This window comes from Mauremys mutica, chromosome 2 (genome assembly GCF_020497125.1).
Source record: "Mauremys mutica isolate MM-2020 ecotype Southern chromosome 2, ASM2049712v1, whole genome shotgun sequence".
In the NCBI taxonomy this organism is placed as follows: domain Eukaryota; kingdom Metazoa; phylum Chordata; order Testudines; family Geoemydidae; genus Mauremys; species Mauremys mutica.
This window is the reverse complement of record NC_059073.1, coordinates 146102001-146125104: the sequence shown is the minus strand read 5'-3', so window position 1 is coordinate 146125104 and position 23104 is coordinate 146102001. Positions and strand designations below refer to the sequence as shown.

The 23104-nt window shown below is 47.3% G+C and overlaps 1 protein-coding gene across 2 annotated transcripts in view; it reads left to right on the top strand.

The window, feature by feature from the left end:
* The window catches only part of STARD7 (StAR related lipid transfer domain containing 7), a 35067-nt gene extending 14314 nt beyond the window's left edge, over positions 1-20753 (top strand). For both annotated transcript variants that reach the window (XM_045005103.1, XM_045005105.1), the window contains exons 5-9: positions 4665-4775; positions 4870-4952; positions 7298-7397; positions 9769-9853; positions 18494-20753. In XM_045005103.1, coding sequence (XP_044861038.1) covers positions 4665-4775; positions 4870-4952; positions 7298-7397; positions 9769-9853; positions 18494-18687 — 573 coding nt within the window. In that variant the 3' untranslated portion in view covers positions 18688-20753. The remainder of the gene's footprint in view (positions 1-4664; positions 4776-4869; positions 4953-7297; positions 7398-9768; positions 9854-18493) is intronic.
* The last annotated feature ends 2351 nt before the right edge of the window (positions 20754-23104 follow it).

Here is a 23104-nt window from a genome sequence, read left to right as displayed (position 1 = left end):
GTCTGCCTTTTGCCAACAAAAATTGTGTAGCTTTTGTTGACAAAACAGTGGAGGGTGTACACACTACAATGCTACTTTTGCTGACAAAACCCTCCTGTTTTGTCAACAAAATAAAACCACCTTGACAAGAGGCATAGAGCTTTTTGCAGCAAAGTTTTAATGACAGCATCAGTGTAGACATCACATTTTGGTTTTGTTTGCTGTAAATGGCCTCCAGGAGGTGTCCCACAATGCCCATCCTGACTTCTCTGGTCAGTAATTCGAACTCCACTGCCCTGCAGCCAGGTACGCAAACATCCCCCTTTAAAGGCCTAGGAATTTTTGAAATTCTACTTCCTGTTTGCTCAGTGTGGAGAGCTCACTTCGCATCTTCCCAGCTGACCAAGGTGGCTGCAAGTAGCAAACGCTCTCCCACTTGGACCATAGCAGAGCTGTTGGATCTGCTGTGTATATAGGGAGAGGAGGCTGTCCTGTCCTAGCTGCAGTCCAGCTGTAGGAACTTGGATACCTACGGGGAGATTTCTTGTGGTGTGTGAGATAAGGGCTCCGATCAGGACGCTGCAGTGCAGAGCGAAGGTAAAGGAGCTGAGGCAGGCATACAAGAAGGCAAGGGAGGCAAACTGTCGCTCCGGTGGTGTACCGAAGACCTGCTGCTTCTCTAAGGAGCTGAACACCATCCTTGACCGCAACCCCACCGCCAGTAGTCCCCTGGGTACCTTGGCAGGGCTGGAGGCAGCAGACAGTAGACCTAACCCCAAGGACGAAGTCATGGATGAGGAGATGGAGTTGTAGGACGATGTGGAGCCCACAGCTGTTTGTCAGGTGGCGCGGCAAGTCAGGAACTCTTCTTCACTCCGGAAGTGTCTAGCCAGTCCCAGCAGTCCCTTTCCAGCGAGTAAGAAGGAGAGGAGACACCGGTAAGTGATCTTTTTGAGTTGATGCTGCTTGGTTATATGACGTGCAGCTGCCCTTTGCTTTGTATACTGGAGAAGTGGGTGAAGGGATAGAAATGTACAAGGATAGCTGAGTTTGAGCGTGTTCCAAGTTACCCTGCGCAGCTAAGCAGTGTGGTGGAACAGTGTGATGCACACTGAGATTTCACAGGAATCCTCCAGAGAGATCTCTAGGAAACTTTCTTGGAGGTACTCTCCAATCCTCTGCTGAAGGTTCCTTGGCAGAGCTCCTTTGTTCTGTCCCCCATTGTAGGAAAATTTCCCACGCCACTTGGCAGTCACTTGTTCAGGGACCAAAGAGGCACACGGGTGAGCAGCATAGGGACCAAGTCTGAAGGCGCACATGTGCAGTAGATGCACCCTAGTGTCCTTGCTTACCCTCAGGAGTGATATCTGCTTCAGTGACCCCTGCCTGAGGAAAATGGTGGCAGAATCTACAATATTGTCCCTACTCCCCTGCACTGATCCCCTTAAAACATCACCTACACTCTTTGCTGCAGCTTGAATGCCTCCCACCCACTCAAGCCAAACTCACTGCGTTTATTGTGTTTGGCAAGGTGCGTGCTTGCTAAGGGTCAGTGAGAAAGTGATTGGTATGTTACAAGAGGGGTATTTTACTGTAATGATTCAGTGCTGTGCATGAACTAACAATCTTGCTTCTGTGTATTTTTCCTTGTGCTTCTGCAGATGTGGCCTTCAGGGGGAGCACCTCTGGCAGATAAGGAAGCAACCAAGCCGTAGCAAGGAAGACCTGTTCCGAAAGGTGCTCCAATCCTCTGAGGCAGAAAGAATGAGGCATGCGTTCAAAAGGCCTATGAGCAGATGATAAGTCATGGAAGAGCAAACAGATGCTGAAGTCCCTAATCACACTGCAGTCAGAACAGATGCGTGCTCTCCCCCATGCAGCCAAACTGTCTTCCAGGCCCTCCCCAAACTCCTCCCATACATTTCTTTCAACTTTTCAGAACATCTCGGTATCCCGTTCTCTCCACCTCTTCAGACAGCTTCCAAAATGGTAGTTGGACGTATGCCCAGCTCTGAGAGCTTACCTTGTCCTTCACTGATCTCTCTCTTCCCACCAAGCCTTTTGGTGTGTTAATTGGTGTTTAATAAAAACACACTCTGAAAGATAACCAGTCTTTGTGCCCTACACCTATTGATTGCAACTGGTAGTAAAACATAGGCTTGAGTTTAATCATTTGCTTACTGCAAATCCTGCTTAGGAATCATGTCAAGAATTAGGTAAACAAACAAAACTCCGATTAATGAAGCATGGCAGATTGCTGTATAGAAATACACATTACTGGTTCTCGTTATCAAAACATTGCCTCAGAGCCTCCCTGATTCGAATTGCCCCCTGTTGTGCCCCTCTAATAGCCCTTGTATCAGCCTGCCCAAAACCAGCAGCCAGGTGATCTGCCTCAGCACTCCACCCCAGGCAAACCTTTCACCCTTAGCCTCACAAAGATTATGGAGCAGGCAGCTATGACTGTTGGAATGTTTTCCTCACTTAGATCTTACCTGCCATAAAGGCATCACCAACATGTTTTTAATCTGCCAGATGTACATTCCATGGTCTTTCTGCACCTATGCAGTCTGTTGGCGCGCTCCTTTCTGCTGTCCGGGTTTCTCATGTAAGGCTTCATGAGCCGTGGGAGTGAGGGGTACGTTGGGTCTCCCAGGGTCAGTCTGGGCATTTCATCGTCCCCCACTGGAATCTTCTGGTCTGGAAAGAAAGTCCCTGCTTTCAGCTTTCTGTACAAGTCAGTGTTCCTTAAGATGCTTGTGTCATGAACCTTCCCAGACCACCCCGCATTGATGTCAGTGAAATGCCCATAGTGATCAACAAGAGCCTGCAATACCCTGGAGAAGTACCCCTTTCTACGATGTACTCCCTTGCAAGATCGTCCAGGGCCAAAATGGGAATATGCATTCCATCTATCACCCTGGCACAGTTAGGGGATCCCATTTCTGCAAAACCATTCACTATGTCATGCACATTTCACGGTCCTTCATAGCAGGATGCAATTAATGGCCTTGCACACTTGCATTAACGCAGTCCCCACAGTCTACTTTCCTAATCCAATCTGATTTGCAACCAACTGGATGGAGTTGCCAGCTTCCATACTGCCATCGCCACATGCTTCTCCACCGAGCAGGCTCCTCTCATCTTGGTATCCTTGCACTGCAGGGCTGGAGCAAGCAACACACATAGTTCCAGGAAGATGGCTTTCTGCAGCCACTGCTTGTCATTCCAGACCTGCATAATGATGCAGTCCCACCACTCAGTGCTTGTTTTCCAAGCTCAAAAGCACCAATCCACTATGTGCAGCTGCTCTGTGAATGCCAAAAGTAATCTGATGGTGGTTTCTTTCTATGGCACGCAGCAGGTCAGGCAACTCTGATTCCTGTTCAGATTGGGAGCTTGTGCTATATTGTATGTCCATCCGCGATGTGTTCATAACCACATGACCACAACAGTAGAGAGGAGTGTGGGATCCATCCCTTCGCACACAGATGGGCGCACAGTAAACGGGGGGCTGTTGAAAAATACCACAAAATACAGTCAGAAGACCATGGAAATACTGGGACCCAAAATAATGCATCATGGGACGTTGAGCCCACACCCATGATGAGCTGCGATCCACTCCACCTTCCCACAAGTTCTAGCTGCAGAAGGTGGTGAGCAGCACAGTGCGATAGCTATCCACAGTGCACTGCTCTCACTGTCAGTGCAAGCACCAAATGTGGACTTGCTCTGCTGACAGAGGGTACGTAGTATGAACGTGCAATAGTGATGTTGTTTATAGCATTTTTGATCATAGACATAAGTTTTGTCAACAACACTGTCAAGGCCTTAGATTGACGTAAGCTGCCTTATCAGCCTAACTGTAGCAGAGACCAGGGGTTAGTATCACAGCTAAATACAGGGTGGAACAGATTGTTTAGCATAAGTAGTTAACAGATTGTAAGAAACAATTCAAAGTGAAGTAGCCTGTTAACACCTCTGCTGTCATAGAACAAAAAAGTGGGGGGGGGGTTTAGTGGACTACAGCTTGTTGTAATAAGCCATAAATCCAATGTATGTCTTCAGACTGATTTTTTTTTAATGTCTAGTAAAATTATGAATTTAAGCTCCCAAGCTCGTATTTTGAAGGCGTTGTGCAGGTTTTCTTTGAGGACAAGGGCTGAGGTGTCAGATCTGGAGTGATCATTTTGTGAAAGTGTTTGTCTACAGGTGATGCAGTGTTTTTTATTTTACCATTTTTCTGTGTAAGTGGAATGAGAGTGGGTCACCAAGAAGATTCTAGTATTGGCCTACATTGTTTTCCGTGTGATGGTCTGTCGTAGGCCTCTAGAGTCTACCTCTAGGGCCTTCTATCCCCAGTCCCCCTCAGTAGACCATCTGCTTCCCAAAGCAACATTATAGAGGGGAAAAGCTATAAAGTCCTGTGTCCCTGCTGCAGTAGCCATCCCCGCCACTGTGTGTTTCTTCCCAGCAAGAGTATCTTAGGGGAACTTCCTGTAATACTCCCTGGCTCCCAAAAGCAGTCTTTTATTTTTGGTAAGTATAAGGAACTGCTCATTCTTCTGCCTTTATAAGGTGGGGAAGACGGGTACCTCCTCCAGCCATAACTTCGACTATACAAGAAACGTGCTACAGCTTCACCCCATAACACAATTGTCATATGTTCTTCCCTTGTTCTGTAGCTGGACACTGAGTACAGGAAGAAATGGGATTCACTGGTCATCAAACTGGATGTGATTGAGAGAGACCTGACCACTGGCTCGGAGGTGATTCACTGGGTAACTCACTTCCCGGTGAGTGTTCCTTCCTTCCTCTCTCACCCCCATGGCTTTCTTATGGCCTGTCTGGTGTTAGAAGGGACTGACTTGCATGTCTTTGTTCCTTTAGTACCCGATGTATTCACGGGACTACGTGTATGTTCGGCGGTACAACGTGGACCAGGAAAACAATCTGATGGTGCTGGTGTCACGGTATGGATCACTGTCACACCTAGCTTTGTAGTGTGAGGATGGGGTTGTCCTTAGACTCACTGTCACTGTGACAAAGATAGCATTGGCATTGTTTCTTTTGTAGGCCTTGCGCCTTTGCCATGCTTTTACCTGGGTCAGTGAGTTGTTATAGGTGCTGCCAGCCATGCCTATAAATCATTAAATTTGTCTGACACTTCCCAGTATAAGACCTTGTTTTCAAATTTGCTGTGCTGTGCTGGGTGTCTGGAATGAGACTGGTGCTGGTTCCGCTGTTTCTGAGAATGAGGCTTGGGAAAAACGTTTTGTAATATTAAATTCTGATGACCTGTTCTTTGAAAAGCTCTTGTGCTCCTGCATCTTGGAAGAGGGACATGAAATTTGGCAGGAAGGGTGGACTTTAGATTAGGGACGTGCCTTTTGCTGAGCCTGTGACAATCTGCCCTTATTTGACCAAGTTGTAACTCTTTGAAAAATCTTAGTTCACACATGCTCAGTAGAGACACTTCTTTGATTTTTTTGGTAAACTAAAATCTCTGAAGATTCGATGTGCACTGTGCATGCTCCAGCATCTTCAGCTCGTAGTGCTGACCAGGCTCTGCTTGTGCCATCTCCACAGTATAACTAAGCAATACCCGGTAGCCCTGGGCTGGAGGGAGTGAAGCTGGACTCTCCCCGTTATTGGCAGCTTTGTGCCAGGGTAGGGCTGGTCACCAAAACTGAGAGCAAGGAGTCTTTCTTTCTCCCAAGCTTTCAATGACCCTCATGCTGGCACCCAGCTAGTGTGAAGGAGTAAGCCACATGACTCAAATGTGGTGGGGAGAGGGGAAAAGCTGGACCTGGGGGGTGAGGGGGAGTAGGCTGGAACAAGAAGCTTTGAAGTGGAGGTGGGGGAACAGTCTGGGACTGGAGGCTGGCACAGGGGTGGGGACTGGGACTGCAGGGAGGGGGCTGAGCCAGTGGGAGTGAGAAGTGTGTGTGGAGGGGGGGGGAAGAGAGGGACTGGAGGCCATTGAGGGGGGAGAAGATGGGCCTGGGGAGAACTGGAATAGCTGGGCAAGGAGGCTGGGGATAGAGTCTGGAGGGGGTGAGGAGAATAGACAGAGACAAGGAGCCATGGGTAAGGACAGGCCTGGGAGGGGGACAGTGCAGAAAGGTTCCAACTTGGGCGCAAGGCAAAAGAGTGTCTCCACTAGAGCCTCAGTGCAGCCTTAATTCAGTCTTATGCCTATGCCCTAGTATATAGTCTCTAATTACATGGATATGTACCATCCTGCCTTTATACAGCACTATTGACGTTTGCTGCATAGACCATCAAACGCTGTCCCTGCTGTGAGGCACGTCCAATCTAGGTTTGATGGCAGACAAGGGCATGGGAGTGAGGGAAGTTTAGATGGTGACAGATCAAGAAGTTATTCTTTTTGCACTGTGTGCGTCGTGTTCCACTTCTTTGTTATGTTGATGTGGAGGAGGTTGTTTGGAGGAAGTGGGCTTTGAGATTTTTGAAGAGGAGTGAGAAGGTCTTTCCAGGATTAGGAGAGAGCGAGTGGGATGCTTGTGGGAGGAGGGCATGAAGGAAGCTGGAACTGACTGAGCACAAGGCCCAGGCATGGTGCTTGGATTCTGCTATGGCTGCGCAAGCCTCCTGCCTTGTGGTCCATGGAATGGCCTCTGCTCTGCTGGCTGAAGGATGAGCGATGTTCTTGATCCAGTAGTGGAGGAAAGAATGAGAGCTTCACAGGGGGATGTGGCTCCAAAATTGGAAAGGCCAGGGCTTCTCATGTCCCTTGTCAGAACCCCTTCTGTCATATCTAGCATGGTGAGGAAGAGCCCAGTGTCTGGATACCACTGGGTTAGGAGAGAATACTGGAGAGGGCTATCTAGTGTGTGTTTTAGTCACATACGTAGCAATATCTGGTTCATATACACACAGACACTATTTTAAAATGCCTTCTCAATGGCAGGGGAGGCAGGGTGGATAATAGGGCAGGTCAGTTTCCTGTTCTTCCACAGACTGGCTGTGTGAACTTGGGCAAGTCACTTCATGTCCCTGCCTCAGTTTCCCCATTAGTAAAATAGGGATGATATTGCCCTCTTTTGTAAAACGCTGTGAGTTAGGTATTACTATAAATGGCCTGTTGGAGCCTCTCTAAATGACTGCAAAATTTCAAGAGGCTCTCTGAGAATAACTTGGGTTCTCACCGTTGTGGAGAGAGTCCACATTTTATCATATGTGATGACTAGTACAGTCTGTCAGCATCTGTCCATTTAGACCCAGGTCTGAAGCTAACCTCAGGAAGGGTTACCCAGGGTTATAAATACCCTTTCCCATCTTGTGTATATTCCAGAGCAGTGGAGCACCCAGGCATCCCAGAAGATCCCGAGTTCGTGCGGGTCCGAACCTATGAATCCCAGATGGTTATCCGACCACACAAGACATTCGATGAGGTGAGTTCCTGGCCAGCCTGGAAAACCAGGGGAACAGTCACCTGTCGTTAAGGCCTCCCCAGTGGAACCCGAGTCAGTACAGGAGCTCTTTTTGAAAGGTGGTAACTGAATGTGCTGACTAAAGCTCTGCGGTCTGCAGCTGCTGCACCAGGGATACCAGCTCTAAGTATCAAGGGGAGAGCTGTGTGGATTCGCCTAGCCCTAATGACAAGAAACCACTCTGACGGGACCCAGGATTGTGAGGCCCTGCACAATTGGCTGCTTTTAGCATAAGGAAGTCTTGTCTGGGCCTGCTGTGGATCAGCTCCCTGAAACCACCAGCCTCTGGCAGCACAAGTACAGCCTTCCAGACCCCACAAGCCTTGTGCTGTATGTACCGGTAGCAATAGGCACGCACCAACCTGAGAGCTCCAAGTGTTCCCTGAAATGTCCAGCCCCTCATCCACTGAACACTCAGAATTCCCAAAGGAACAGGACACACCAGCTTGTCAGGGTCAACTCAGGGCCACCTCTTAGCTTAGCACCGCAGGACTGAGTTATATTTATAGTGAAAACAAGAATAAAGAACAGAGAATCAAGTGATACTGAGTAAAAATGTTGGCGAAATGGTTACATATAAAAGAGTATATGATTCTTTCTGAAGACTAAACTTGACAAGTTACTGTCTTGTCTAAAGAAGTTTTCCACCCAAATTTCTCTCCAGCTTTTTCAGCCAAAACTAGCTGAGATTCCAATTTCATGAAGCAAATTCGTTGTGCACTTATGCTGGAATCTATCACCTAGGAAGTGTCTTCTACTGTTTTGGGGCACAAAGAACAAACCTGTGATATGGTGGTTTTCCTCCCCTCCCCACCCCACACACACACTTGTTCTCTTCCTGTTAGTTTCTCTTTGACACTTCTTACAATCCTTCATTGGCATTCAGTTCAGATTGGTGATAGGTGGCTCATTGTGAAACATGTAATTCTTAATTTGAATTTAAGCAGACAGGTAAACATCTCTTGTCTGACAGAAAACTTTTCACCTTTTGTCGGTGACCAGTGCCTAGCTATTCTTTGAGAACATATTTTCAGTATATATGGATACTATGCAAGGAGTTATGTATACACACATTTACAGTTGCATTGTGACATAGGCTTTTATTTTATGATGCTCTCTTGGTGAGCTACCATGTACAGTCAGACTCAATTGTAACCTCCATGCCCCTTGCCAGTTGGCACCAAGAGATTCCTGGTTCACAATCACAAAGCTGTGACTTCCTTGGTTTTGACCCAAAGTCAAAGGTGACAGTTTAGCCAAGATTGTCATAGATTCCAAGGCCAGAAGAAACCACTGTGATCATGTCCTCTGACCTGCATAACATGGACACTTTTTCAAAGTGTTGTGTTCTGTTACTATTGAGTGACTGATTTTTGGGTGCCCAAATTGAGACTCCTCCTAAGTGCTGAGCACACACCCTCTAAAAATCAGGCCCCTTTAAGGGGTCTCAAGCACCCAAAATCACTAGTCACTCTTGGAAATCTTGGCCCTTGTGCTTCAACCACTTGGGAGGAGCTGTTATGTGGTCTTAGCAGAATACACAGCAACCTAGATCTGCCCCTTGGACTCTGGCTGGTCAACCTGTCTAGCAGCTAGCTGATTGGAACCAAGATTTGAGAGTAATCCCCCTCCCATTTGTGTATTATGCTCTTATTTCTGAACCCAGTATCTCTAATTTTATTGCTGTTATGTATTCAAAAGGCTTCTTATCAGCTGCCTCTCTCAGATCCTCCTGCTCAGGGTTTTGTAGTGTGGTCAGGGTAAATGACACGTTCAACACTTCACAAACTAACCCTCAGCTCTCCCAGGAAGGAGCTGACTAAATATGCTGTCATCATATGGGTTCATGTGGGAAAATGGAGCAAATGGGTGAAGCAACTTGCTAAAGACAAGTTAAATCTGATTTCCATACTCTGAGCCCTGTGCTTGCTTCCTCCATGTTGCGTCAGTCTTCGTGTTTTTGTGGATCTCTATCAAAGCTCAGCATGTCAGCCTTCTCTTGCCCCAATTGAAGAGAAACTGGAGGAGGAAAATGGTTCAGACTTAAAACATATAATGCCTATAGTATCTGCAGAGACTCTAGTCAGGATTCTGATGTATTTGCTTTCAGTCCTCATGCTTCCTGGCTAGAAGTGGTAGCCAGGAAGAAAGTTCCCTGTGTGGTATAGTGTTGTGCAATTAAAACACCTTCCTGTGAGTTATTTGGCACTGGAGGCTGGCTGAGATGGGGGCTTTATCTGCCCTGTTTAGGTAGTGGCTTTGTAAGATCAGCCCTGGTTGCTGAGAGGTTCTTGTGACAGGTCAGGTATCACTAAACTTACTCCTCTTGCAGAACGGCTTTGATTACCTGCTGACGTACAGCGACAATCCACAGACAGTGTTCCCGCGCTACTGTGTCAGCTGGATGGTCTCTAGTGGTGAGTCGCTGGCTCTAACCCTTCGCTGTGGTCTAGGGATGTAAAATAGTAACCGGTTAACCAGTAAGCATTAGTCTCACCAGTTAACTCAGCCTAACCATTAACCCCCAGCCCTTGGCGGGCCGGTGCAGCCATGGGCCTGCTGTGCCAGCCAGAGTGGCCCCACGGGCCACTCTCCATTTAATCAGTTAACCAGTTAGCTTTTTAAACAGTACTTGCATCCCTACACTGGTTTGGGAGTCTGGCTCCTTTGAGCAGCATGAGTCCTCCGGCCTCCTTGCTTTTGGAATGAAAGCAGTGGGAGGGTGTTTTGTGGCGAACCTTGCCTGTGTTGGTCAGATGGACCTCCTCTTTTGGGGACTGCAGACAGACTTTAGTACACAAACTAGAGATCTGGCATGGGGGACCTGGGGAATGGGTGGTGAAGGGCCTCAGACTTTTCTGTTGGTTTCTCTATCCCTATGGGGAGGGGGAGGTGCACTATGCAGGGGCTTCAGTTTGAAAAGCCTGAGAAAGATAACTGTATAGGAGAGCTGCCCAGCGGTGCTGGTTCACACTGATTTCCCTTGACCAGCAATCAAGGGGAAATGAGACTTGGGAAGCTTGTCCATGACTACTTGTCTGTCTGACACTTGAGAGGATTTACCTACTTTCCCATTGTGGCCTCTGTACCTCCAATCCGTGCACTCTGGAATGGCGTTCCTTCCCCCTCGCACCAGGTGATCTGCCCACCCCAGGGGCAGTTGAAGGCACACTGCCAAGGTTGAGACCCGCAGGCTGGAACTTGCTATTACAAAAAAATCACTATTTGTAAGATCAGGAAGAAGCTGAACAAACTCTCATCCCTTCCGAAAAGCTTCCCAGGGTGACTCTCGGAGCACTCAAGTAGGCTTGGCTCACTGGCCACTGCAGATGCACATGGTGTGTGTGAGTCTCCCTCGAGAGTGGGTGAAAACATAGAAGCTGCCTGCTCCTGGGATTGGAGTGGAAGGGCTGTGCAGCAAGGTGACTTTTATACCCGAATGCTCTGCTCAGAACCTCTGAGACACAGTCCATCCATTCAGTAGCTTAATCAACCCACTACCAATTAAAGGACTTTAGTTTCCCACCTCCAGACTCTATTCACATAGGCCCAAAAGCCTGTGTAAAATGAATGCTCCAAAGTTTGGGCTCTTTCGGACCAACAACATGAGGGAGTGCTAGAGACAAGGACCTTAACTGAAAACACCTTGCCACCAGCTGGGTCCTGCTTACACCAGGGTCTATTAGTTTGAGAACCATTACTGATGTTATCTGCAGACCATGGCAGCGCATCTTCTCAGTAGCATGGGCTACAGTAAGCAGAGCAGGTCTGGCATCCATTCCCTGTGGTGGCTTCCCATCAAATAGCAAGTCAAAATCAAACTCTCAGTTCTTGCTTTCAAGCTGCTCAGTGGTCTGGGTCCCGCATATCTAACTGAGGCTAAAGCCCTGGCAGGGAAGACACTGGTCAGCATCTTTGCATCTTGGGCATGATGGAAAACTCTTCCATGGGGTGAAGCACTTTTGTAGAGGAGACAGAGCTTTCTCAGGGGATGGTCTGCAGCTGTGGAATGAAATCTCCACCTGCTTAAACCTCCTCCCCTTCCCCTCCAAGTACCAGGTGCACTCCTCTGACCTATATTGTGGGGGCACTGCTCTCCGGGTGAGAACGAGCCACACATGTTGCTTGTTAGTCACATTACAATGTGAGTGACTGAAAGCACTAGGATACTACAGTTATGAGGATGGGATAAGAACCTGTGTAGAAATACATTAAACCATTAAGATTGCAAAGTCAAGCGCTCAAGTAGGGAAATGCAGAATTAAGGTTGCCCAAGGGAGCCAAATTAAGGGCTCCTGGACATCTGCACTATAATAAAATGAGATCATGTAATGAAATACTATTTCCCCATGGTACCCATCTCCTTCAGTTCAATGTTTCTCTTGATCCCCCTCATTCAATATGTGCCCTCAGGCTTTGCTTACCACACACCATCCAAAACCTGCACTGGATGGACCCAGAACTTGGAATTTCCTCCTGGCTGTTTCTATGGTGCTCTTACTGTAGCATTTGAGTGCTTCACAAACATTCATGAATGTCCTTTCACCACCCCCTTGTGAGAGTAGGTGATGCTGGTATGCCTATTTTTGCAGCTGAGGTACAGAATAAGACCAAAATTGCCAAGTGTTCACTAACTTTGGGTGCCCAGCTTGTGATACCTAAGATCTGGGTGGTATCGTCCTGTCTTCTCCCCCCCGCCCTGAAATACTTAGCATTTTTCTAGTCCTCTGTCTGATCAAAGAATAGCTCTGCTCTACTTCCATTGCAGTTCTGCACATCTGGACCTATGTGTCTCCTAGCACCCGGAAAAGGAGGAATAAACACACACCATCTGACTTTTGCGACAAATGAGGCAGAGGTCCTACAGACAGCCTCTGTCACTACACAACCCTGATCCATTCCCAGAGCACAAGGTCTGGGTGCTCTGGGAAAAAAAGTATGTGATCATGTAACCAAAAACTATCCTAATACAGACACACAAAGGGGCAAATGAAGGTTTAGAAAAGCTATTTAGAACTATTTAGAAAAGCTGGATGAGCACAAATCCATGGGGCCGGATGCGCTGCATCCGAGGGTGCTAAAGGAGTTGGCAGATGTGATTGCAGAGCCATTGGCCATTTTCTTTGAAAACTCATGGCGATCAGGGGAGGTCCCGGATGACTGGAAAAAGGCTAATGTAGTGCCCATCTTTAAAAAAGGGGAAGGAGGATCTGGGGAATTACAGGCCAGTCAGCCTCACCTTAGTCCCTGGAAAAATCATGGAGCAGGTCCTCAAGGAATCAATTCTGAAGCACTTAGAGGAGAGGAAAGTGATCAGGAACAGTCAGCATGGATTCACCAAGGGCAAGTTATGCCTGACTAACCTAATTGCCTTCTATAAGATAACTGGGTCTGTGGATGAGTGGAAAGCAGTGGATGTGTTATTCCTTGACTTTAGCAAAGCTTTTGATAGTCTCCCGCAGTATTTTTGCCGGCAAGTTATAGTGTGGGTGGGATGAATGGACTATAAGGTGGATAGAACGCTGGCTAGATCGTCGGGCTCAACGGGTAGTGATCAATGGCTTCATGTCTAGTTGGCAGCCAATATCAAGTGGCATGCCCCAAGGGTCAGTCCTGGGGCCGGTTTTGTTCAATATCTTCATTAATGATCTGGCAGATGGTATGGGCTGCACCCTCAGCAAGTTTGCAGATGACACTAAACTGGGAGGAGTGGTAGATAAACTGGAGAGTAGGGACAGGATACAGAGGGACCTAGACAAATTAGAGGATTGGGCCAAAAGAAACCTGATGAGGTTCAAGTGCAGAGTCCTGCACTTAGGACTGAAGAGGGATAGCTGGCAGGGAGGGATAGCTCAGTGGTTTGATCATTGGCCTGCTAAACCCAGGGTTGTGAGTTCAATCCTTGAGGGGGCCACTTAGGGATCTGGGGCAAAATCAGTACTTGGTCCTGCTAGTGAAGGCAGGGGGCTGGACTCGATGACCTTTCAAGGTTCCTTCCAGTTCTAGGAGAATGGTATATCTCCAATTATAATAAGAATCCCATGCACTGCTGCAGGCTAGGGACTGAGCGGCTAGGCAGCAGTTCTGCAGAAAAGGGCCTAGGGGTTACAGTGGCCGAGAAGCTGGATATGAGTCAGCAGTGTGCCCTTGTTGCCAAGAAGGCTAACGGCATTTTGGGCTGTATAATTAGGAGCACTGCCAGCAGATCGAGGGACGTGATCATTCCCCTCTATTCGACATTGGTGAGGCCTCATCTAGAGTACTGTCCTTTTTTGGGCCCCACACTACAAGAAGGATGTGGAAAAATTGGAAAGTGTCCAGCGGAGGGCAACAAAAATGATTAGGGGGCTGGAGCACATGACTTACGAGGAGAGGCTGAGGGAACTGGGATTGTTTAGTCTGCAGAAGAGAAGAATGAGGGGGGATTTGATAGCTGCTTTCAACTACCTGAAAGGGGGTTCCAAAAAGGATGGATCTAGACTGTTCTCAGTGGTACATAAGAACGGCCGTTCTGGATCAGAGCAAAGGTCCATCTAGCCCAGTATCCTGTCTACCAACAGCGGTCAATGCCAGGTGCCCCAGAGGGAGTGAACCTAACAGGTAATGATCAAGTGACCTCTCTATTGCCATCCATCTCCATCCTCTGACAAACAGAGGCTAGGGACACCATTCTTACCCATCCTGGCTAATAGCCATTAATGGACTTAACCTCCATGAATTTATCCTGTTCTCTTTTAAATGCTGTTATAGTCCTAGCCTTCACAACCTCCTCAGGCAAGGAGTTCCACAGGTTGACTGTGCGCTGTGTGAAGAACTTCCTTTTATTTGTTTTAAACCTGCTGCCCATTAATTTCATTTGGTGGCCCCTAGTTCATGTATTATGGGAACAAGTAAATACTTTTCCTTATTTACTTTCTCCATATCACTCATGATTTTATATATGTCTATCATATCCCCCCCCTTAGTCTCCTCTTTTCCAAGCTGAAAAGTCCTAGCCTCTTTAATCTCTCCTCATATGGGACCCATTCCAAACCCCTAATCATTTTAGTTGTCCTCCTCTGAACCTTTTCTAGTGCCAGTATCTCTTTTTTGAGATGAGGAGACCACATCTGTACGCAGTATTCAAGATGTGGGTGTACAATGGATTTATACAAGGGCAATAAGATACTCAGTCGTCCTTTCTATCCCTTTTTTAATGATTCCTAACATCCTGTTTGCTTTTTTGACCGCTGCTGCAGACTGCGTGGGCGTCTTCAGAGAACTATCCACAATGACTCCAAGATCTTTTTCCTGATTCTTTGTAGCTAAATTAGCCCCCATCATATTGTATGTATAGTTGGGGTTATTTTTTCCAATGTGCATTACTTTACATTTATCCACATTATATTTCATTTGCCATTTTGTTGCCCAATCACTTAGTTTTGTGAGAGCTTTTTGAAGTTCTTCTCAGTCTGCTTTGGTCTTAACTATCTTGAGCAGTTTAGTATCATCTGCAAACTTTGCCACCTCACTTTTTACCCCTTTCTCCAGCTCACTTTTGAATAAGTTGAATAGGATTGGTCCTAGACACTACTAGTTACTCCTCTCCATTCTGAGGATTTACCATTTATTCCTATCCTTTGTTCCCTGTCTTTTAACTAGTTCTTAATCCATGAAAGGACCTTCCCTCTTATCCCATGATGACTTAATTTATGCAAGAGCCTTTGGTGACAGACCTTGTCAAAGGCTTTCTGGAAATCTAAGTACACTATGTTCACTGGAAAAAGAACAGAAGTACTTGTGGCACCTTAGAGACTAACAAATAAATAAATGCTCAAATTTTTTTAGTCTCTAAGGTGCCACAAGTACTCCTGTTCTTTTTGCGGATACAGACTAACACGGCTGCTACTCTGAAATATGTCCACTGGATCCCCCTTGTCCACATGTTTGACCCCTTCAAAGAACTCTAATAGATTAGTAAGACACTATTTCTCTTTACAGAAACCATGTTGACTTTTGCCCAACAATTTATGTTCTTCTGTGTGTGTCTGACAATTTTATTCTTTACTATTGTTTCAACTAATTTGCCCAGTACGGACGTTAGACTTACTGGTCTGTAATTGCCGGGATCACCTCTAGAGCCCTTTTTAAAATATTGGCGTTACATTAGCTATCTTCCAGTCATTGAGTACAGAAGCCGATTTAAAGGACAGGTTACAAACCATAGTTAATAGTTCCGCACCTTCACATTTGAGTTCTCTTAGGTGAATGCCATCTGGTTTTGGTGACTTGTTAATGTTGAGTTTATCAATTAATTCCAAAATCTTCTCTAGTGACACCTCAATCTGTGACAATTCCTCCAATTTATCACCTACAAAAGCTGCCTCAGGTTTAGGAATCTCCCTAACATCGTCAGCGGTGAAGACTGAAGCAAAGAATCCATTTAGTTTCTCCGCTATGACTTTTATTGTCCTTTAAACACTCCTTTTGTATCTCGATCATTGTTTAGCAGGCTTCCTGCTTCTGATGTACTTAAAAAATATTTTATTACCTTTTGAGTTTTTGGCTAGCCATTCTTCAAACTCCTCTTTGGCTTTTCTTATTACATTTTTACACTTAATTAGGCAGTGTTTATGTTCCTTTCTATTTACCTTGCTAGGATTTGACTTCCACTTTTTAAAAGATGCCTTTTTATCTCTCACTGCTTCTTTTACATGGTGGTTAAGCCACAGTGGCTCTCTTTTTTTTTTAGTTCTTTTACTGTGGTTTTTTAAGTTGGGCCTCTATTATGGTGTCTTTGAAAAGCGTCCATGTAGCTTGTAGGGATTTCACTTTAGTCACTGTATCTTTTAATTTTTGCATCGTTCCCCTTTCTGAAATTAAATGCCACAGTGTTGGCTGTTGAGATGGTCTTCCCACCACAGGGATGTTAAAGCTTGTTATATTATGGTCACTATTTCCAAGTGGTCCTGTTATAGTTACCTCTTGGACCAGCTCCTGTGCTCCACTCAGGACTAAATCGAGAGTTGCCTCTCCCACGTGGGTTCCCGTACCAGCTGCTCCAAGAAGCAGTCATAAAGTATCGAGAAATTTTGTCTCTGCATTTCATCCTGAGGTGACATGTTTCCAGTCAGTATGGGGATAATTGAAATCACCCACTATTATTGAGTTCTTAATTTTGATAGCCTCTCTAATCTCCCTTAGCATTTAATCGTCACTATCACTGTCCTGGTCAGGTGGTCGATAATAGATCCCTAATGTTATATTCTTATTAGAGCATGAAATTACTATCCATAGAGATGACAGAACAAGGAGCAATGGTCTCAAGTTGCAGTGGGGGAGGTCTTGGTTGGATATTAGAAAACACTATTTCACTAGGAGGGTGGTGAAGCACTGGAATGGGTTACCTAGGGAGGTGGTGGAATCTCCTTCCTTAGAGGTTTTTAAGGTCAGGCTTGACAAAGCCCTGGCTGGGATGATTTAATTGGGGATTGGTCCTGCTTTGAGCAGGGGGTTGGACTAGATGACCTGAGGTCCCTTCCAACCCTGATAGTCATAGAATAAGGTTTCCTTGGCAACCTTAATTCTGTCATTTCCTAACTGTTGAGTGCTTGACTTTGCATCTTTAATGTTCTTTCAGTGTAGCTTTTTTGGGAAGTAACTTCCCAATTTAAAAAAAAGAAAAGAAAAAAGCTGAAGAAACAACTTCTCTCACTGTAGAATCAGACTGACGTGCCCATATGCCATCAGCAGGATTCAGCCCTCTCCCACTTGAGCTGGCAAAGGGGAATAGTACAATTACTACCTCCAACTCCATGTGGACCTGTGCTAAAGGGGGGTGGCACTTTGCCAGTGGTTTCACAGAAATTTACTGACAGCAGAGGAGTCTGGAGCCTGAGAACTCCATGGCTTGATACCAGGTTTTGGGGAAGTATACTCTAGTGGCTATAGACGATTCTGTTCCTGTACCCCAGCCTGCTTGTCCCCACCCTCTAGTTCCCATAAGCCCACCCTCGTTTTCTCACTCGTCTACAGAGATGCTTCTTCCTTCTACCTCCTTATTTCCTGGGTACCAGAAGGGGGAGCACTCAGCAAAGGAGAGGCAGGCTCCCTGCTCTAGGTTCCAGTGGCATAGCAACAGTCAGGAGGAGCAATTGCAGGTCAAGTCCAGATCAGCCCCAGGATGGAGTAGACTCACTTGGGGATGACACATGGGGGTTGTGAGGGGATGGAGCATGTTCAGTGCAGATGGAATCTAGGGTGATTTAGTGAACTTCAAGTCTCTAAAGTGCAAACTGAGACTTCTTCAGATGCTTGCGATTTGGCCAAATTTGGATTAATTTTTCACAGGGATGGCACAAGTCACATCCCTAACACCACACTACCTCCTCAGCCAAATTTCAAGACCCTGCTGCAAAGCATGGGGATGTCAGAGCTCCTCCTGTGAAGTGTTTTTGGAAGACTTTGTTTTAACTAACCTCCTCCTCAGAAATGACTGAACAGTTTAGCTGAAACTTCCCAGACAAATTCAGCTGGAGGCAGACACCTGTCATGAGAAATTTCAACCCAAAGTGTTAATGTTTGGCAGATTTATACGCAACTGAAAAGAGGGTATTTTAATGGAAAGTGTTGGGCAACCTTAATCTAGCTTTGCATAGAACAGAATAGGAAGTTTGCTGCCCCATCAAGTCCTCCTTGATTTGATGGCATCTCTGTGAACAAGAGTGTACACCTTCCTGTGAGTGCGCTTTCCCTCACTGCCCCATTGGCCCTGCTCGAGAGGAGGAAACTCGGCAAGTCACCTCACCTCTGTTCCTCGATCAATGTGTCGGTGATTGAGTTGGGAGTTCCTGGCTCCCACACTTATTCCTGCCTCTTAATTAGTCAGCTGGCTCAATAGCTCCGGGGGCATGGAGGTGCCTAGGTTTTGCGGGGATGGATGCTCCACTTTGTGTGCTACCCACTGGATGGATTGTTTTGGCGGCTGTTTGTGTTGAGGTATGAGCCTGTTCTGGGGCAGTCCAGATGTCCCCTCCCTGCACTTCCTTGGTACTCACTGTCACTGCCTTTCCTGCTAGGCATGCCCGACTTCCTGGAGAAGCTGCACACAGCGGCTCTGAAAGCGAAGAGGATGGAGATCGAAGTGCGGGACTACATCTCTGCCAAACCCATTGAGAACAGCAGCAGCAGCAGCGAGGGGAAGGCGAGCATGCCCGGTGCAGAGCGCAAGAATGAAGACACCCACAGCCCTGCGCAGCTTGAGTACGCCTAAGGGCTGGCTGTGCCTCCTGCGTCAGCACCCTAGCCTCTGCTCCTGGATCCACGGAGCAGGGCCGATGGGGAGCTGTGACGTCAGTGTAGCCACTGGACCTTAGTTCAGCCATTCTCCTTTTGACTCCAAACCCCTCCTCGCCTCTGTCTTCTGCTGCATGTGGGGAGAGGGGTCTCTCCCCTGTTTGAGCCTTGTTCGGAGCGAAGCCTGGCCATTGAAACACAACATTGTGTAATATCCTCTTTGTGCTGGTGTTTTGTCTCTGGTGAGGGGATGCCCTAGAAAAACATCTGTATGGACAACATGTCTCTCCCTCCTTCCTCCTCCCCTTTGAGCTAGTGTTGGGCACAGATGCCACTGGCTCCTGAAGCTCCAGGGCAGTTCAGCTCTGCAGTGTCGGGGGCCGTGTGTAGAGAACCTTAGCCGCAGGGTTGGTGTGATCGTCTGCAGCCAGCCCCAAACGGGTTAACGCGGGTGGGGGCAGGGGGATGGGATCTGTGTTCAGTGACTGTGTGTGTGTGTACTGCAGTGTTCCTCTGCCATGTGAGGGGAGCGTTCCTCTGCTGGCCAAGCACCTTTCCCCTGGAGCTGCCCTGGCCTCAGCTGGAAGTGGAGAGCTGTGTCTGGCAGGGGTTGTGGCCGTGCTCAGTGCTGCCCACTGGAACAGGATGATGCCTCCTTGGGAACCAGCACCATTGCAACTGTCACCATATTTTTGCCTGTGGTTTTCTGGTGGGAAGAATGAAGGACACTTGGCTGCATTACTACCTGTAGCTCTGCGGCCTGGCGTGGGAGAGGGACTTGGTATCGCTTGGGCAGGGAGCATGGATTAGGAGGCCTGGTTCAGCTGCCTTCTTACCTCCGTGGCTTTTTATTTTGATTTTTTCCCTGGGAGGGTCCAGCTCCTGCTGCTGTGAATGCCCTGCTACCATAACTAACAAGGGAACAGAAAACTGCCAGCAGCTGCCTCTTGTGCTGAGTTAGCTGCACCTCTCTTGTTGGATCAAGACACTCCTGCAATTATAGCTCCTACCCAGCTTCCCTTGTGTTGGGAGAGGAGGTACCTCCCAGGCATACCAATAAGGGGAAGCTGTCTAGATGCAGCCAGGCTGAGGGTCGCTTGCAGCTCTTGCTTTGGTAGGGAGGGGTCTGGAGCAATCTAGGAAAGTGGTTAAACCTTAATAAATGAATAAGCTCTTGTAGCAATGACTGAACAGCATATTGGGTCAGGCTAATTGCATGTGTTCACCCCAGAGGTTCCCGTTCTGCAGTGTAGTCCCGGTTTGGATCTAGAGGAGAGACCAAGAGTTCTCCCTGTCCTGTGTATTTCCTGTTACCCAGAATGTACTAGCCAGTGTGTTCCAGCCTTTTTCTCCTTGTGATAAGCAGAGTTTGGGAGAGGGGCTTCTCCCCATGTCCAGTCCCCACCCTGTGTGTGTGGGGCGGGGGGGACGCACACAGTCTAAATGCTCTTCCAGGGGGCTGAAGCCTCATGCTTTAACAGACCTAACTGCACCATCACAGAGAGAGACTCCATGAATTCTCCTGTGCTGTAGGGAGCTGCTGTTCATGGCACTTGCATAGTGGGGCTCCCCTCTCAGTGCAGGGAGTTGAGGGGTTAGGGTCAGAGCTTTCTGCCACCTCCCATTCGGGATATACCTGGTCCCAGAGGAAACAGAATTCTGTGCTGATAGCCCCCAGTGGTCAGGTACCCCCCCACCCCACTCCCTTATAGCATGCGGTTTGAAGTCCCATGTAGGACAGACAGCATGAGCCAGGTGGGCTCCCACAAACAGATGCTGCTGTGGTGCCAGAAAGCAACTCTTCCCACCTCCCCTTTCCTTCAAGGGCCTGGCTACCGTGTGGTACAGTGGGAGGGGGCTTGACTCTCATCCAAGTGCAATTGAGGGGTGCTGTGTGTTGGAGGCCTCGTGGCTCCTCGGTTCCTGTTTGTGGCTATTGAGGTCCATTAACATAGTCATTCTGGATTTGTTACAGCTTCACTCAAACCTGGCATTTCTATGAAAACGGATGTGTGAATAAACTTATACTGGTACAAACCCGAATGGAGTTGTAGCATCCTTAGGCTGAGAGGGAGAGTGTGGAGCTGGCAATGGGGCAGCTGGAAGGAGTTAATTGCCTCTGGCTCTGGCCAGCTGCTTCTCAAAGATATGCAGGGCCCAGCTGAGGAGGGGGAATGTGTCTTCCAAGGAACAACAGCAATTGGTGCACTGCGAAGCACCCTGCTTGCCAGGAGATCTAGATACAGCCTCATACGTGGATGGCACATGTTCTTGCATGCCAGGTGAGTGGTGTCAGTTCAGGGCAACTGCACCTGTATTCCCTCTCCATGATCTGGAAGGGTAACCACTCTAGGGTCCCAGCTCCCCAGCTGTCCCTTCTTGGGCAGAGACCTGCCTACCTCTCTCCTGAATGGGCTTTTCCCAGCCAGCACAGTTCCCTGCCTACACTGTATTCCACAGAAAGCCAGATGGCCATTTCTCCAGTTTGTCCAGATCATTTTGAATTTTAATCCTATCCTCCAAAGCACTTCCAACCCCACTCAGCTTGGTATCATCTGCAGACTTTAGAAATGTACTGTATGCCATTATCTAAATCATTGATGAAGAAATCGAACAGAATCGGACCCAGAACCGATCCCTGCGGGACCCCACTCGTTATGCCCTTCCGGCATGACTGTGAACCACTGATAACTGCTCTCCGGGAACGGTTTTCCAACCAGTTTTGCACCCATCTTATAGTAGCTCCATATAGGTTGCATTTCCCTAGTATGTTTATGAGAAGGTCATGCAAGACAATATCAAAAGTTAAAGTCAAGATATACCTTATCTACTGCTTTTTTTTTTTCTCTTCTCCCTCTCTCCCTCCCCCCCCCCACCCCCCCAAATCCGCTAGGCTTGCTACCCTGTCAAGGAAAGCCATCAGGTTGGTTTGATACAATTTTGTTTTTGACAAATCCATGCTGGCTGTTACTACCTTATATTGTCTAGGTGTTTGCAAATTGATTTAATTATTTGCTCCATTATCTTTCTGGGTACAGAAGTTAATCTGATTGGTCTGTAATTCCCTGGATTGTCCTTATTTCCCTTTTTATAGATTGGAAGAGGGCAAATCTAGTGCCAGTCTTCAGGAATCTCTCCCATCTTCCATGACTTTTCAAAGATAATGGCTAATGGATCAGATATCTTCTCAGTCAGCTCCTTGGGTATTCTAGGATGCATTTCATCAGGCTCTGGTGACTTGAAGACATCTAATTTGTCCAAGTAATTTGTAACATGTTCTTTCTCTATTTTATCCTCTTCTGATCCTACCTGATTTTCACTGGCATTCACTGTTAGATGTCCAATCACCACCAACCTTCTTCGTGAAAGCTGAAACGAAGTCATTAAGCACCTCTGCCATTTCCACATTTTCTGCTGTTTTTCCCTCCCTCATTAACAGGCTTGCCCTATCCTGAGTCTTCCTTCTGGAAAACTCCAGAAGAAATTCGCAAGACCTTCAATCCCAAGAATGACTTCATGTACCTGTGCTTCCTCTTCAGTGAACAGAACCAGTGGTGTGAACAGAAGTGAAGTTCTTATGCTTGACCTTCTAATGCTGTAAAAATCGTTCCAAATACTCGTTGCACTGCTTTGTTTATAATTGTTAATATTAGACAAATGCAGCAGCAAATGAAGTTGTATTAACAGGATTTTTTTCCCTGTGCATGTGTAGAGGTTTTTTTGAGTATAGTTTTTAAACCCTAGGGTTGAGTTTTTACCAGTGTAATCAGTACATACAACCCTCCCCATGAGGTAGTACCTCTTTGGAGGTGTTACAACATGTGTGAATAGGCCTAAACACAAATTTTGCACTCCCACCCCATGACAGTGGGAATTTTTGTAATTTGTATTAAGCCTGTGTATGCTAGTGTTACCCAATGTATGGACAAGGACACTGCTCTCAGCGCAAGCTCAGAGGCATAGAACAGCTTGTGTTGACCAAATTATATCACTGTCTACGCTACAGCCTTGTCCTGCCAATGTAAGTGCCCTACTATACCCACACAAGCCCTATGCGTGTCATGGAGGTGGAGTTAAGGCAAGGCAGTGGCTGTGTACATGGCATTTCTTACGTTAGCTGAAAGCCTGGCTCATGCTGCTGCTTGGTCTCTACTCTAAGTAGGGCTGCCACCTAGTATCCTAGCTTGGGTTGTCACCTGGGCTCTCTGCTGGGAGCCCTGTTGCCCCCAGGGTTATGGCTCCATGCTCTCCCTGGGATTCCAGGTGGCCCCCAGACACTTTGCTCCCAGCTCTCCATCAGATGTAAGAAGCCCTAGGCATCTGCCCACCTGCTCCTGGCTGGGAGCGGGGAGATTGGGGGGGTGCAGCTGGACTCCCACTGAGGAGCTGCGCAG